The 16,130-nt window shown below is 43.7% G+C and overlaps 1 protein-coding gene across 2 annotated transcripts in view; it reads right to left on the bottom strand.

The window, feature by feature from the left end:
• wnk2 (WNK lysine deficient protein kinase 2) overlaps positions 1-16,130 on the bottom strand; it is a 41,440-nt gene that overhangs the window by 8,039 nt on the left and 17,271 nt on the right. For both annotated transcript variants that reach the window (XM_080423691.1, XM_080423692.1), the window contains exons 10-25: positions 15,987-16,094; positions 12,953-13,057; positions 11,907-12,074; positions 10,565-11,341; positions 8,520-8,569; positions 8,226-8,388; positions 8,017-8,133; positions 7,706-7,879; positions 6,804-6,843; positions 6,254-6,415; positions 5,111-5,982; positions 4,867-4,924; positions 4,666-4,724; positions 3,971-4,548; positions 2,407-2,639; positions 1,277-1,495 (exon numbers count right to left, since the gene is read on the bottom strand). In XM_080423691.1, the coding sequence (XP_080279817.1) occupies positions 1,277-1,495; positions 2,407-2,639; positions 3,971-4,548; positions 4,666-4,724; positions 4,867-4,924; positions 5,111-5,982; positions 6,254-6,415; positions 6,804-6,843; positions 7,706-7,879; positions 8,017-8,133; positions 8,226-8,388; positions 8,520-8,569; positions 10,565-11,341; positions 11,907-12,074; positions 12,953-13,057; positions 15,987-16,094 (3,883 nt within the window). The remainder of the gene's footprint in view (positions 1-1,276; positions 1,496-2,406; positions 2,640-3,970; positions 4,549-4,665; positions 4,725-4,866; positions 4,925-5,110; positions 5,983-6,253; positions 6,416-6,803; positions 6,844-7,705; positions 7,880-8,016; positions 8,134-8,225; positions 8,389-8,519; positions 8,570-10,564; positions 11,342-11,906; positions 12,075-12,952; positions 13,058-15,986; positions 16,095-16,130) is intronic.

Raw genomic sequence — 16,130 nt, 5'->3', positions numbered from 1 at the left:
AAAAACTAAGCTATGATGACTAAAACAAACATAAATAAATATATTAACAATTTTGCTAACAAATAAAAACTAGACTAAAATGTTAGGGAGGGACTAGTGGAGAAGAGATCCGGTAGAACTAAAAGACAACACATTTTCTGCTTGGTTGCACTCGGTTGTTGCGCTCTGAAAATAGCAGATCTACAAGCTCACAACGCCTCGCGCTGCGACACGTTGTGAGCTTGTATATCGGCTATTTTCAGCATGCAACCAAGTGTAAAATCAGCCATTATGACGCCATCAAGGCACCGCCAAAATACATTTTAGTCGACTAAATCAAATGTAGATTTAGTCGACTATAATCTTATGATATTTAGTCAATTAAAACTAGACTAACAGTAAAACATTTAAAATGACTAAAATATGACTAAAACTAAATGGAATTTGATTCAAAAGACTATGACTAAATCTAAATTTACAGTCAAAATCAACACTAGAGGAAAGAGGACACTGAGGTAAGAGGTGCACACTCCTCTTAATTTAGTCTTAATAATGGCAGCCCTAGAGGCTATAGAGCAGATTCAGAGCGGTAACCAACAGCGAGTCAGTTTGTCCAGAAAACATGAGTAGAAACATGAGTAGAAACGTGAGTAGGGACGGGACGATATGAAAATTACATATCACCATTATTGAGGCAAAAATAACTTTTGCTACCCTGGGGGGAACGTTCAGCAAAAATAGCAGATCTACAAGCTCACAACGTGTTGCAACGCGACACGCTGTGAGCTTGTAGATCGGCCCGTTTTTATCAATTACAGGTACTGAATTTGCAGCTCAACAAAAAGTTTTATTCATCACGCTAAACTATAATAGCGATTATCATCCCATCCCTATTCATGAGCAAAATTAAGAAAAAGATTACGATTTATTCGTTCATTTTTTATCGAGCGACATCTGTCGAAAGAAATGTATAATGAAGTAAATAAACCACTTTCAACCTGGCATCCATATTTTAGGCATGTCGTTATACTGTAGGTGACATTTAAAATGAAATTCCAAACATTTCAAGAGATTTTCACAAATGTAAAAAAAAAAAGGAAAATAGCAGATCTACAAGCTCACTAAGCAATGCTTTGTCAGCAAGTGGATCCGCTTTTTTCTCAAGTTTTGCACAACAAAGTTGTACAACTAAGAATAAAACAGGACTTAGCTCTACGCTCATATCAAAACACCAGAGATTCTCCCAGTGTGGTCATATGATTAAACAAATGACTCCTGGGTTGTGTTCTGTGGTTACCTTGCCCGGGCTGAGCTTGTGTGCCAGTGCCATCTCCGCGGAGTCCAGCGTAGATGTTGTCAGATGACAAGGATCCTTTGAGGGAGCATGGCTGCTGTGTCTGAACAGGCGGACAGGTGGAGCTGGGGAGATGGCTGGTGCCGGCTCGGTTGCGCTGTAGTAAAGGGACCGCACCTTTGGCGGGAGATCCGTTTAAACTCACCGTGATTTCGCATGCATCTGTACAAACAAACATAGGCAGACAATACATTTACAGCCTCAAAAGTTCTCAAAGGGCCTGAAAATGAAGGCCCGGACCTACAGTAACTGGGTCCTACTGGGCGAAAACCCGAAACACCCGAAAAGGTGTCAGTATGTGCTTTATGTAGATTGGACCTTCCGTTCCAGAGATAATGGCATCTTGAAAACGGCCACTTTCGCCGATTTTCGATCGTAGATTTTCGATCGCAGATTTTTGATTGAGTTTTGGCCATTGTCGCCAGTTTTTCTTTAATAACACAGGCTAGGTAAAGTAAAGTTCACTTTGAGCTGCATCTAACACATCCACTGTCATTTCCGTCTGCCTTACCGTTAGGCCGCTAGGGGCAGTTCTTTTTGGGGGGTAATAGATTTTTTTTTTCTGCTGCACTTTGAGCTGCATCTAACACATCCACTGTCATTTCCGTCTGCCTTACCGTTAGGCCGCTAGGGGCAGTTCTTTTTGGGGGGTAATAGATTTTTTTTTTTTTTACGAAACCCTGGCTGGGCCGAGCTCAAAGTGAGCTCGGCCCAGCCAATTAGCATAGATTTTGGACCCGGTACGGCACGAAAACGTCAAGTCCGGTAGGGTCGGTTTCGGGCAGAATTTGAGAACTCTAATAAAAACAACCACATTTGCACGTGCATAAGTATACATACATGCGCGCACACACACACACACACACGCATGCAAGCACACGCGCGCGCGCGCGCACACACACACACACACACACACACACACACACACACACACACACACACACACACACACACACACACACACACACACACACACACACACACACACACACACAGATTTGACAGGTCCACCAAGAATTGCATAGCCATGTCCTGTACTACCTACTGTAAATATTCTGCCAACAAACACTCACTGGCTTTGCTGGAGTCACTGTTTTTGGTTGTGACATTTCTGAATTGCTGAACGAGGGGGCTTAGGAGTTTGCCAGCCTTGAGTTTGTGCTTGCTGGACCTCCTCCTGCGGCCTGTAGGGGGCGCTGTGTGCGAGAGGCCCAGCCCAGGGGGCGGGGCTTTGCCCAGCTGATGATAAAGCAGCTCCACTTCTCCTCGCTGATGGGCCTGCAGTTCAGAGATCTCTTTCAGATGTCTGAGGGATGTAAAGTACACAACAAAACATTTAGCATGCAGACTCAAGACGAGAAACAAAGAAAACACAGCCACTGATAGGCCTGTCACAATTATTACATAATCGTCTAATCACATTTTTTTTTAGATAATCGCAATTATTTTAGCATAATCGTCATAATCGTTTCCATTTGAAAAATGTTCACACATTAAAACGCGTCACTAAGTGACGTATTGTAGACTTGTAGATCAGACCTGTTGTAGACTTGTAGATCAGCTATTTCTGCTATTTTTACATGTATACAATTATAAAATATGTCAATGTCTTTGTATATTTAAAGGTAGGGTAAGTGATATTTTTTGGTTAAAACAAAAAGTATTTTGTTAAAAGGTTAAAGCACTATATTCTGATAGTAATCATTGCTATAGACTAGAGTGTTTGTTCAGTAACAGGAGTCTCCCCGTCTCTCCAGCTCTTTAATAAACAGAAAATACATTTTCCGGTAAGTGTCAAAATCTCAGCCAATCAGGAGAAAGTACCCATTTTTAAGCTTCATTTTTATAGTGTTCCAGTTCCAATTTTGCCTGCTCATTTCTTAGTGTCATCACTTCCAATTTCACTTGTTTAATCTATATCCTGATTGAGTTCTCTATCCTGATTGGATAAAATTGGAAATGAAACTGAAACTGAAACGAAAATGCATTTTCTGTTTAATAAAGAGCTGGAGAGACAAGGAGACTCCTTTTACTGAACAAACACTCTATAGCAATGAGTACTATCACAATATAGAGCTATTTAACACTTATTTTAACCAAAGAAAATCACTTACCCTACCTTTAAAGGTAGGGTAAGTGATTTGCAATTATTCAAATAATTGCAAAATGGGTCTATGTTCTGATAGTGCTCGTTACTATAGAGTGTCCTGTCCAAATAAGGAGTCTCCAATGTCTCTCCAGCTCTTTATTAAACAGAAAATGCATTTTCAATGCGCTCTCCTGATTGGCTTAAAATGTGTCACCTACCTGAAAATGTACTATATTCTGTTTACTAAAGAGCTGGAGAGACCCCTGTGACCGAACAAACGCTCTGTAGCAATGATTACTATCAGAATATAGTACTTTAACCTTTTTTTTTTTTTTTTATAAAAGAAATCACTTACCCTACCTTTAAGTTATTTGTCGTATCTGCCCTGTGCCATGTTTTATTTCGAACAGAAATTGAATTTGTATTAATATGTTACAATGGTCAACGCCAAACACACAATTAAATCGTTAATCGCAATTATTTGAGTGACAATTAATCGTCAACTTAAATGTGTAATCGTGACAGCCCTAGCCACTGACGAAGCATACTTCTCTCTAAGTCTCTGCAGTTCCTTCTTCATATCAGAGTCCTCCATCTCGGAGTCGTTGTCACTGCTGGCGTAACCTTGCATGCCCCCGTGCCGGCTCGGCGAGTCAGAGCTCTGCACGCTGCTGCTTCGCCCCGAGCGCCGGAGGAATGCCACTGCCCTCTTCATGAGGTCACTTCCTCTGCGGTCCGATCGGCCGTGCCGAGACGGCGTCACGGGAGGCATCTTCGCCGGGCTGCTGTCGGCCCCCGAGTCTGACGAGAGGAAGCGGCTGTGGACGGTGACGTCCGCGGGGACGGACGGGGAGGTCACGGCGCGTGGCAGGGAACCCCGCTTGGCCAGGGAGGGGGGTGTGTCCAGGTAGAAGTCTGGCGGGGCGGAGTAGCGGCTGCTGGCCTGTGTCCTCAGCGTGATGTCATCCTCGGTGCTGATCACAGAGAAGCGTCCGATGGTCGTGGAGGCGGCCATGGCCTCGGTCTGCCCGTGGTCCCTGATGTAAACCGAGGGATGCACCGGCGAGGCAGCGCTGCTCCAGCTCCTTTGCTTCACGTCTCTTCTGGCAGTCACGTCAGGGATGATCTACACATGACAGAGCGTCAAAATTCATTAATTGCTCTGATTAAAGCTTTACGTGGCTATAGGTGAAATGCTATTTCCGTAACAGGCAAATGTGATGAAAAACGGTCTCACTTATACCTTAAATCGGCCTCTTGTTCCTGAGCAGGAAGCTGAGTGGGGGAAGTGCCTCCTGGAAGCTGCAAAGAGATTTCCACAATATTGAGCACTGCTGCATCACAGTATTGAACCAACAAATACAACAGATTTATAACAAGTTGAGGGGAACCATCAACTTCACTCTAGAGGGCTGTTAGAGAGATTAGTGCATGCTGTACATACCACACACAGCTGAGTCACTGAGTGTGCTCAAACTATCCATTCTCTCTGGAATTTGAGGCTATAGAAAATGACAAAATGAGAAAAGAATGAAGTAGAGAAGATGAGAAAACATGAAGCAGAGAGAGTTAATGACTGTTAACAGTGCGGTCATTCCTGGGACGTTGTCATCAGCATTGTCCCAAAGGTTGGCGAGCGTTAGCGCACATTTCCGCCTTCGGAGCTAAATGAATGGTTCTATATTTACCAGCTGCTCTCCTGTCCTGTAGCGTCCCTCACCAATAGGGCCTGGTGTGCTGTTTCCTGAGCCCAGCAAGGCGCTATCTGGACCGGGGGGAGACTGGATATATTCGGTTCCCGAGCCTGGCGTTTCTGCAGCGGTGCCTGACGGATACATGGGCGCATACTCCTGGTAGAGAAGATTCCTCAGCTTCTCATCCAGAGACTTTATGGTGCTGTCTACAAAGCCCCCTCGGGCCATCCGTCCCTCTCCATCGGACTCACTGGGCCCCATGGCATGCTGGTGCGGTGCCGGGCTCTGGGGCAGCGAGGACACTTTGGCGCTGCTCACGCTCGAAAAAGGCTGCTGGAGAACCACTGGCTGCTGCGGGCGATCTCCACGGGAACCGGACTGGTAGGAGGCGGACAGAGGATCTCTGGCCGCTACCAACTCCTGGAGGGGAGTCAGGGCAGTCAGGGCAGCCGCGGCCTGGGCGCCAGTCACGTCCAGGGACAAGGGCATGACCAACGGGCAGCAGGGCACCTCGTCTACCATGGAGGCAGCGCACGCTATCTCCGCCATCTGCTGAACAGCATGCATGGGGGCAACGGAGCTGGGACGAGCCACCTGGGACTCGTCCAGAGACAAGGTGTTGCGCAGAGCTAAGGGGGGCCCCATTGGTGGAGCACTGGCCGGTTGGACCGGCTGCACGCCGGGCTGCATGAAGCTGCTGATGGGATCGTTTGACCCGAGGGTGGGCGGCGCAGAGACGGGAGGAGACAGCATGGCCAGGAGGAGAGGGTCCGTGTTGGACATCACAGGAGGACTGCAGAACCCATAGGCCTCATAGTTGAAACCCCCGCTTCCACCAGACATTGTGGAGGATGCAGATTCCTCTTCTGTGGGGAGGACAAACAAAAGACTTGATCAGAATATACTGAATAATTTCATGGATTTGAAAAATACCAGTTTAGAGTCTCATAAAAATAAGAAAAAATCAACATTTCAACTCCATTCAGAACGTTATTTTAAAATATGTCAGCAATTCATGTCAAAGGGATCCTTGTTCATTTGGCTACCACCAGCTGGCGCTATTGGACTATTGTTGGAAGGGGGCTGCCGCCCTGGATTCGTGCTTGAATGGTTAGTAGTCTCTAGAAGTAAAGTCACCTCTGGCTGCAGCTGGCCCTGCAGTGCCACCGTCAGCAGGCTGAACAGTAGTCGCGCTCCCAGGGGACAACGTGGCTGCTCCATCAGATGGAGTCTCCTGACTGGATGCGGGAGTCTCCTCCACGGGACAGATTATGAACCACCTCCTTCCAGTTTGAAGAACTGCAAGAGAAGAGAAGAGAAGAGAAGAGAAGAGAAGAGAAGAGAAGAGAAGAGAAGAGAAGAGAAGAGAAGAGAAGAGAAGAGAAGAGAAGAGAAGAGAAGAGAAGAGAAGAGAAGAGAAGAGAAGAGAAGAGAGAGCTGCACTTAACGGGTATGAAAAGAGGTGTTGTAGTCACACGTACTGTACATCTTAAAAAGGTGCTGGGTTGACAAACAACACGGGTAAAACAAACAAGTACAGAAACCTGCACACAAAGCAAAAAAAAATACTATTTAAATGCGGTACCATGCGAGAATGTGCGCCGGTTTCTGTACTTTTTATACTTAAGACAAGAAAATTAAAAATAAACCTGTGTGGCCTACAACAGAGGAAGGAAAACTCATTTACCATTCTGCTGATATACTTGTGGTGCTCCGTTCTGCTGACTCTGCACATAGAGAACAAGAACAGATGTCACTGTCACTGTCCCATTCTGTTGTATTGTATCTCTTGAGTCTGTTTACGGTAATCTTGAGTACATCCATTCCTACAGTATCTGCATCTGCATTTGTACCTTTACATGTCACAAGTGTGTGCGGTTGATAGACTACCACAGAATAGTAATTACACCAACAGTGTTTATACAGTATGTCTGTGACAGCTTGATTCGCTTCCTGCAATTCTGCCGACACATGCACGAGTCATACAGTATGTCAAATCGACCAGCTTCATCGTGAATCATGTGCCTGTATTTTGCCGGTAAGTCATACGTTTTAGGTCCTTTATGCTCTAATTCTTTTACCTATCTTTTAACCGCACAATGATGAGCGTGCACAATTAAGAATTTCACCCACCTTATACTTGTAATGTGATGTGACAATAACGATGCATTCTGATTCTGATTATACTGTAGTTTAACTGTGCAAAAACAATCTTGCAATGTGTGTGTGTATGGGAAAAGTGACAGTTCCCATTCAAGTTTGTGCGTGGCAAAAACATTTTTGGGAGGGTCCTATTAAAAAGAAAAAAGGTTTGAAATACAGGTATCACTTGTGCACCTCTGGAAATAGGGGGTGCTACAAAAGCAGAAGTTGAACTTTATGCTACTTTTACCCACATACTCCTCGGGTTACGATGGCAAAATTCTCTAATATCTGTATACACATGTTTATTGTATATGACTTGTATCTGTCAATGTGTATTGTTTATATATTTGTGTAATATATATAATCGGTATTTGAATGCGTATTGCTATGCATATGTGTTCATACTGTATATGCATTTATATTCATGTTTGAGTTAAGCATTACCTCTCCCCCTACTAGTCCTTCACAAGTAAGGTCTTTCTGAGGACTGGTCCCCAGAATCGAGCTCATCTCACCCTCCATGTACTCATTTAACATGTCTTCAGCTTTGTCCATAACGTCTTTCAACTGGTCAATGAAGATCTCCTTCTCAATGGGAAGAATAAATCCATTCTCTACCTGTAGTCAACAATTTTATCATTATTCAGCAGCATTAATACCACCACAATCACTACATGTCAAGATATGCTATATTTTATAGGACACGAGAAAGCAGTTGAGAAAACAACAGCAAGCATTATGTCATGACCTTATACCATATAAGTGGCGATTTCCTCTGGAGCATCACAGTCCAGATCAAACTTGAACGTCACCATTTTGTGGTTGTGGGTTTCCAGCTGGCATTCCACCATTTTATCGCCCGTGTTGCTAACCTGTAAGGGAGGGAATTTGATTTTGGATCAACATAAATATGTCAAAAAATATGTCAAATTACACAAAATGATTGGATATGGTCATAACTCACATGAAGGATACTCAGTTTGGGTTTGCTGGTCTTTTCTTGTCGCGAACGTGTGCGTGCTGACTTGCGATGGTGTTTCCTGTGTTTTCCATCCACTTTCCCGGCACCAGCGAAACTTTCATAACCATCACTTGTTTCCTTACCAGAGGCCACGTCAGAATTGAGACTATAAAGGAATGTTCACAACACACATAAAACACACTTTGTCTTTTTATGCTCTACTGTGCGTCTGGTAAAAGTAGAGAGCAGAGGGGCAGCATTCAACACCTGAATGACTGTTAATCACTGTTCACATACCTGTCATAGGCATAGTTGGGTAATAGCGTTGGTTTCTCCTGCATCACATCCTAAGAGTGAAATAACAGAAAGTAAGAAAACAGCCCATCAGAGTTAGTAAAACTTGTTAATGATTGTACGTATTAACAATATTTGTGCCATTTTTTGTATGTCAATAAGGTGTTTGTTTGTGTGTAGAGGCGGGAATAAGATACAATATATTTCACTGGAAATAAAGTAAGTACATAACATCTGCCCTAAGTAACATTTCTGGTACATTTCTGTATTTAATCAAAATATAGAAGAGATATTTTAAAAAGTAAAACATATCTGCCTATCATACTGTAACATGCCAACTTACTGAAAAGACAACTGAAAAGCCTCAAGACCACAACAGTGTATATAAAATATCACTACTTGTATGTATTTGATACCCCTATGCCTGGTGACATTCTTTGTCAATACAAATAAGATTGATTTTCACAAATGTATCTGGATGCCATATTATAACATATATAACAGTTTCTTCTGTAAAACAAATAATAATGAAATGAAAACTACAAACACGAAAAGTGTGCTCCTCCGATTTGTGTGAGTCTTGGACAAAATCAGAGTGGTAGCAAAAAGTGTGTTTTGAAGAAAACACAAAATGGCGGAAATGGCACAAACTATATGTTGCATCATGATGGAAGAAATATGTTGATTGTACGTCTTACGGTTCAAGAGTTATAAGCCAAAATGTGAAGTAGGCTGTTAGTGCCATAATGAGGCGATTCGAAGGATTTGGGATGGAGATTCTTGCTTGGCCTACTGGGAGTGTGCGTGCAAAGTTTCCCGCCGATTCTTTCAGTGGTGCTTGTAGCATGTTGTGCAAAACAAGCCCCTCCCGCAAACTTTGTTTGTAGTCATGTGATCAAGATGTATCTGTCAGATTTTTAAGATTCTATTCCGATGATTGGCTTTCAGAGATAAGGTGTACCAATTTGGGTGAGGTTTGGACAAAGTCGGCAAAAACTGTGCTTTGCAAAGAAAACGTCATTGACAGAACTCTCTGACAGGTGGAAACGCTGGTTTCTTACTAAATACATCTATGCATCGTGGCTACGACCTTTCTCTGCATCCTGACCTTTTAGACTTTTGCACCGTGGTCAGCACCTCAAGACTACTGGTGTGCATCCTTCCAGTCAAAGAGATGAGATGAGATTAGTACTGTATCTCTACTGCACTTTGAATGCATCAGCACTTTTTACCAATGTTGCCTGCTCTCTGATTCTGATTCTGATTCTGAAGAAAACGCAAAATGGCGTTGATATTGTAAGGTGGAAATGGGCGTGGTCTATTAAGACGATTGTATGACCTACGGTTCAAGAGTTATGGGCGAAAACGTGAGTCGGCCTGTTATAGCGCCACCATGAGGCCGATTTGAAACATTTGACGTGGCATTTCTTGCTTGGCCCACTGGGAATGTACGTGCAAAGTTCCACGGCAATCGGGAAACTGCCTTAATGGTTTGTGGCAATTTGTTCAAAATAGGCCACTCCTGCAAACTTTGGTAGTGGTATAGTGGAATAATTATGAAAAATCGTCTTGATCACATGACTATAGAGATAATGTGTACCGATTTGCGTGAGGTTTGGACAAAAGCTGTAGGAGTTATGTCAGAAAATGTGTTTCAAAAAACGTTGCCTCATGGTGGCGCTATAACAGGCTCCCGTCCAGGGAGTGTGCATGCAAAGTTTCACGCCAATTGGTCCAACAGTGCCAGAAATTAGCTGCTCACAGACACAGACACACAGTCGCAGACACACACACACACACACACACACACACACACACACACACACACACACACACACACACACACACACACACACACACACACACACACACACACACACACACACACACACACGGACGGACGGACAGGGGCGAAAACATAACCAAGCCTTCAGCCGTTCAGCTTGGCGGAGACAATAAAATAAATGATATATTTTTAAGTGATTGATACACTGTACAGTATCTACATCTACATCGTTGATATAATATACATGTGGTTTTACACGTACCTCTACAGGAGGCTCTGTTTGAGGGGGGCTGGATGCAGTTTCAGTGTCTAGCTTTTGTTGCGTTGTGATGAGGCTGGCACACTCAGGTACTGCTGGCACTGCTGTCTGCATGCCAGCAGACTGCAGAAGAGGAGCTGGATCCGGGCCTGTGACAGGAGGGGCAGTGGCAGGGGCTACGGCGTGAACTTGAGCTGGCAGAGTGGCTTGGACTTGAGACGAGACTGGACCCGGGGCAGGGCATAATGGTTGAACTGGGACTGAAGATGTGTCTGTGCTTAGAGATAAGGCCGCAGATGGGTCTAAAGGGGGACTTGACAGAGAGATTGTTTGAGCTTGGACTGGGTCTGAGGATGGGACTATCACTGCTGTCGGAGCTTGAACCAGAATTGGACCTGGGACTTGAGGAAGTGTTGCAGCTTGTGCTGGGGCTAAGACCGGGACATGGGTTTGTATTGGGGCTGAGGCTATGGTCTGAATAGGGTCTTGGGTGTCAACTTGGACTGACACGGAGACTCGGGTTGGAGCTGATGCAGAGACCGGGGCTGAGGCCGATGCTGGGGCAGAGGTAGAGGTGTAGGCTGGGGGTGGGGCTTGGGGCAGTGAAGGGGCCAGGGTTGTAGGAGCTGCCGTTGCAGGTATGGTGAGGTCTAGGCCAGCTACTGCAGTTTCTGAATCCACCCTCCCTCGCCAAAGTGGGGTGGGGACAGCAGACACGGCAGGATGAACTGGAGCCAAGACCTGAGCATCTCCCATACTCCCCTTTGGAGTCGTTTGTACCTGGAAGATAACGTCACATATTAGAATCTCCCATCAGCTTATGCATGATATGGTTTATTAATATTGTACTGTATGTTCCAGTGGTGGAAAAAGTACAAAAATGTTGTACTTAAGTAAAAGTATCAATACTGCAATGTAGAAATACTCCATTACAAGTAAGAGTCTGGAATTCAAAATTTACTTGAGTAAAAGTACAAAAGTATTGGCATAAAAATGTACTTAAAGTACCAAAAGTAAAAGTACTCATTATGCAGAATGTCCCATTTCACAAGTTTAAAAAAAAACTATCTTTTGAAAATAGCAGATCTACAAGCTCACAATTGTGAGCTTGTAGATCGGCTATTTTCAAATGGTCGAAATGTATATAGGGCTGAAGTGGTTAATGTATGTTTAGTAATAATAATAAAGTAAAAGTAATGGCAAGTAAATTACAAATACCTCAAAATTGGGGTAAATGTACTTAGTTACTTTACACCACTGACGACACAGAAACCAAGACAAAACAGCACGAATTAAAGATTTACCATGTCTAGCCATTACAGTGAAAACGGAGTCAAATATTCACCTGGAAGTCCTGCTCAGGGTATGAGGTGCGTTGTACCTGGGAAGGAGGCACGGTATGGACAGGGTGGACCGGCTGAGAAATGGGTGGGCAGCCCTGTTGCTGGGGCATCATAGCGGGTGTGGGCATCGTAGCAAGTTGGACTGGGATGGGCGCTGCCACGCTGGGCGCCTGTTGGGGCAAGAACATGCATTATTACTAGGGATGTCCGATATTAGCATAAAAATGTAACATCTGTATTGTTTTTTGAAAGAAAGTTTTTCTTTTTTTTAAATAAGTTACAGGAGTTCTTACTGTATGGTGTGTGTGATATGAAATGTGAGCTTACCATAATCACAGTAATCCTTAATCATATTCCATCATATTCAAAGGCTTTTGCAGAGAAATGAGACAGACTCCAGTCACTCAAATTAGAGCATCAGAGGGCAGGTGTGTGTCTGTGTCCAGCTGACGCTCATTGATGCTCGTTAATGTTATAGGCATCACAGCAATTAAGCTTCTGCACTGTCAAATACTGTAGGCCAACATCTAATCTAAGATTAGTGGGACTCATTCAAATGACCACCAGTGAGTCCCAGGATTCACTTTATTGAAAACCTAACAACATCACTGTTAGATTTGTTAGACACTGTTAGATTTATTAGATATTATATTGATATTATATCTATTTTATTTTATTAGATATGTTGTTCCCTGACAATTAGTTGACTTTTGTTGAAAAAGCCTGCATATATCGGTATCGGTTGATATCGGTAAAAAAGTAAATATCGAACATCCCTAATTATTACCCACTGATCGTTAGGTCCACTGGTTCTCAACGTCGGGTTGGGGATTCAAATAGACCCTTATGGGTCTGAGAGTGAAATTTAACCAAATGGGTCGTACACTTAGTGAGATTAACAATAAATTAAGAAATGGTATCAAATGGGGGTCTGTGTGTGGCCTAACGTAGATCAAACTGGCAGTCCTTGAAATTCACACGGTTGAGAATCACTGCTTTCGGTGGCGTACAATAGATAGTATCTGTATAATCGCTGTGTGAAACCTACCGGTGTGCCGTTCTGCAGGGGCTGGAGAGGGGGAGGGGCACTGGAGACCGGCATGTCAGGAGGAGGACTCAGCTGAGTGGCAGCAGGCTGGACGCTAGACAGCGGCTGCAAGAGGGAAGGAGGAAAAAACAACAAGAGGAGAGTTCCAGCTGAAAAATACATATATTTGATAATTTACAGCATCTGCCTTGCTCTTATGTTAAAATATGTTCTGTACAATCTGGCTGTCGGGGGTCTCTTCGCCTTGGCTCAAGACTATCATATATATGTATTTTATCGATTTTGACATTTGCATATCTATGATCGTCTTGGGCTTTACCCCCCCAATTGTCACTGGACATCCGCCCGTAAAGTCTGTATAATTGCCCCCGAAAGTAAAAGTCAGTCGATAAAATACATCTATGATAATCTTGATCCAAGGCTAGGCGTCTCCCTATTATGGAATTTGGACATGATTATATTGTCCATTTTGAATTGTCCATTCAATTTTAAAGATTTCCCCAAATTTTTTTAGAAATAGTTTGCAGAAATGTTCCACATTTTCGGAAAATGGCAGATCTACAAGCTCACAACATATGGCAACGCGTTGTGAGCTTGTAGATTGGCTATTTTTGAATAGCTGGGGTATATACAGTTACAGTCCATAATAGCCCACAGTATCTGGTAAGAGGTGGTGGGTCTGCCTGGGAACAGATCCCAACTGGCTGGAATTGGAACTAAAGAGGAATACAGACAGGAGAGAAACCAAAAGCACAAAGAAAACACAATCCGCATCAAAGTAGAGTTGTTCCGATACCGATACCAATATCGGAAAAGCTGCCTTTACTGCCTAAAATGCTGGTATCGGTATCGGCGAGTATGCCAGTATATGCGATATTGACGATATTGCAATAATTTGACTGTTTCAGTTGATGTTGCACTACTGTTTTATACTCTTACTGTACTATTGACATTATTAGCAATTTTTAAGGGATTTTTTAATGTGTTTCTAGATCCGTGGTTCTCAAACTATTTAATTTCAAGAAACACCATCAGGAACCCTGAGAGTCCCTGGACCCCACTTTTTTTAAATTACACACTGGTCCGAGTTACGGGTATCGGAATCGGTATCGGGAAGGAAAAACTGGTATTGGTACATCTCTACATCAAAACTGATAACAGGCAAAGCACAGCAAATGCATACAGTAAATACTGTATGCTACAAATGAAATATTCACACCAGCGGATCATGCATGCACGCATGCACAGTTGCACACTGTACATCGGCACGTGTACAAACACATGGATATTATATACGGTACATGAAGCAGGGAGCTCAGTAAGGGAAAACCTTCAGAATGTTTTATCCTTCTAAACTATTATAAATAGTACATGGGATGCCTATCAGAAAAATGTAGACAGGGCTGTCGGTTTAGATTAGGGATGGGACGATATGAAAATTACATGTCACGATTATTGTGGCAAAAATAATTGCAAAATAAAACTTTAAATGGCACTTTTGTTTAACTCTTTAACCCACAGCATCCCTATTCTGGGGAGAACGTTCACCAACAATATCCGATCTACAAGCTCATAACCGCGTTGTGAGCTTGTAGATTGGATATGTATGGCGAATCGATCTACAGTGAAATAAGAGCGTACCAAATGTGCTCTTTGCAGGTCAGTTTTATCAAGTACAGGGTTTAAGTGGCACTGAATTTGCAGCTCAACAAACGCTAATTCATCCTGGTGTATGACGGAGGACAATTTCCCGATAAATTTAAATCTCCACGATACGATTATTGTGAGGGTTGTTTTTATCACGATAAACGATAATAACGATTATCGTCCCATCCCTTGTTGCGAACGCGGGAGGAGGCGCGGCGAAGCCGCGCCTCCGACCAAGTGGAGCTTACTATGTAACCCTGCTTGGGTTGTGTCTCTGTGTGCACTGCCTGTGTGCACTGCCTGTGTGCAGCTCCTCTGAGATAAGTAAATGTCCAATTTAGACGTACCATACATCAAATGAAAGGTCTTTGAAAACTGAACACACCTGTCAAGGTTGCGTTTAAGCCCGCCCCTTCCCCCGGAAGCCACGCCCCGGAGAAGGCTCCTAAAAACTCCCCATTGAAACCCCATGTTAAATGAAAAGTGCCCGAATCGCTCCCAAACTTTTTCTACCCCCCCTAAGTGGGGGTCTACGAACAAATACATCGGGCTCGGATTTTGGCTCCGCCCCCCGGAAGTGGGTGAAACAGGCACTTCAAACACTTTGTTGAATTGTTCAAAAACATTCCAAGTTTTTTTTTTGTGAATTTGTATTTTTCTAAGATGCTCCTTTTAACGCAGATTTAAAAAAAAAAAAAAAAAAAAAAATTATTGGTTACTTTTTTTTAAATATTTTTTTTCATTCTTTTTTTTCTTTTTTTGCGTTCGCTTACCGCGTTCGCGCGTCTTACTTGTTTAGATAATACTGTGTGTGTGTGTGTGTGTGTGTGTGTGTGTGTGTGTGTGTGTGTGTGTGTGTGTGTGTGTGTGTGTGTGTGTGTGTGTGTGTGTGTGTGTGTGTGTGTGTGTGTGTGTGTGTGCGTGCGTGCGTGCGTGAGCGTGCACGTGCGTGTGTTCTCTTGCAGCGAAGGGGATTGCTGGCTAATAAGTATCTCTGCAGTGTCGACTGCATTCAGCAGCTTGGCGGTGATGACTGAAAGCCTCTATACCATAAAAACCGCAGCAAGTTATTTTGGATTGCTTAACAGCCAATAAAGAAGACAAAGTTTCCTATTTTGGTGTTGGCATACTGACAGCCAAGCAGGCTTGTGCTTATGCCCACAGTCCAAAAATGCTGATAAATCCAAATAAACAATATAATCAAAATGTATACTCGGTTTAGAGGCACCGACAGTCAGGTGGAGTTTTGCTAGGCTATCCGCAAGCCGGGCCACAAGAAGAGTGTTGCAGCCAGGCTTCCATGTTATCCCGTGCATAATTCTGCTGCACTGTTTGTATCTCTATCTGCTAGCGGAGGCTGACGTAGTTGGGTGCATACAGTACATACCTGCTCCTGGCCAGGCTGGGCCGCGAGCTGCTGCGTCTGTACAGCGGGGAATACAGCTGGGAAGCTCTGCTGCACAGAGGGGGCTGGCGTCGCTGGAGCCGAGATGGTCTGTTCCGAAACAAAGATGAGACCCTCAGAAGCAGT

Source organism: Gymnoscopelus braueri, assembly GCF_963280865.1.
Source record: "Gymnoscopelus braueri genome assembly, chromosome: 3".
NCBI lineage: Eukaryota > Metazoa > Chordata > Actinopteri > Myctophiformes > Myctophidae > Gymnoscopelus > Gymnoscopelus braueri.
The sequence above is the reverse complement of the archived record's forward strand: the minus strand, read 5'-3'. Positions and strand labels throughout refer to the sequence as shown.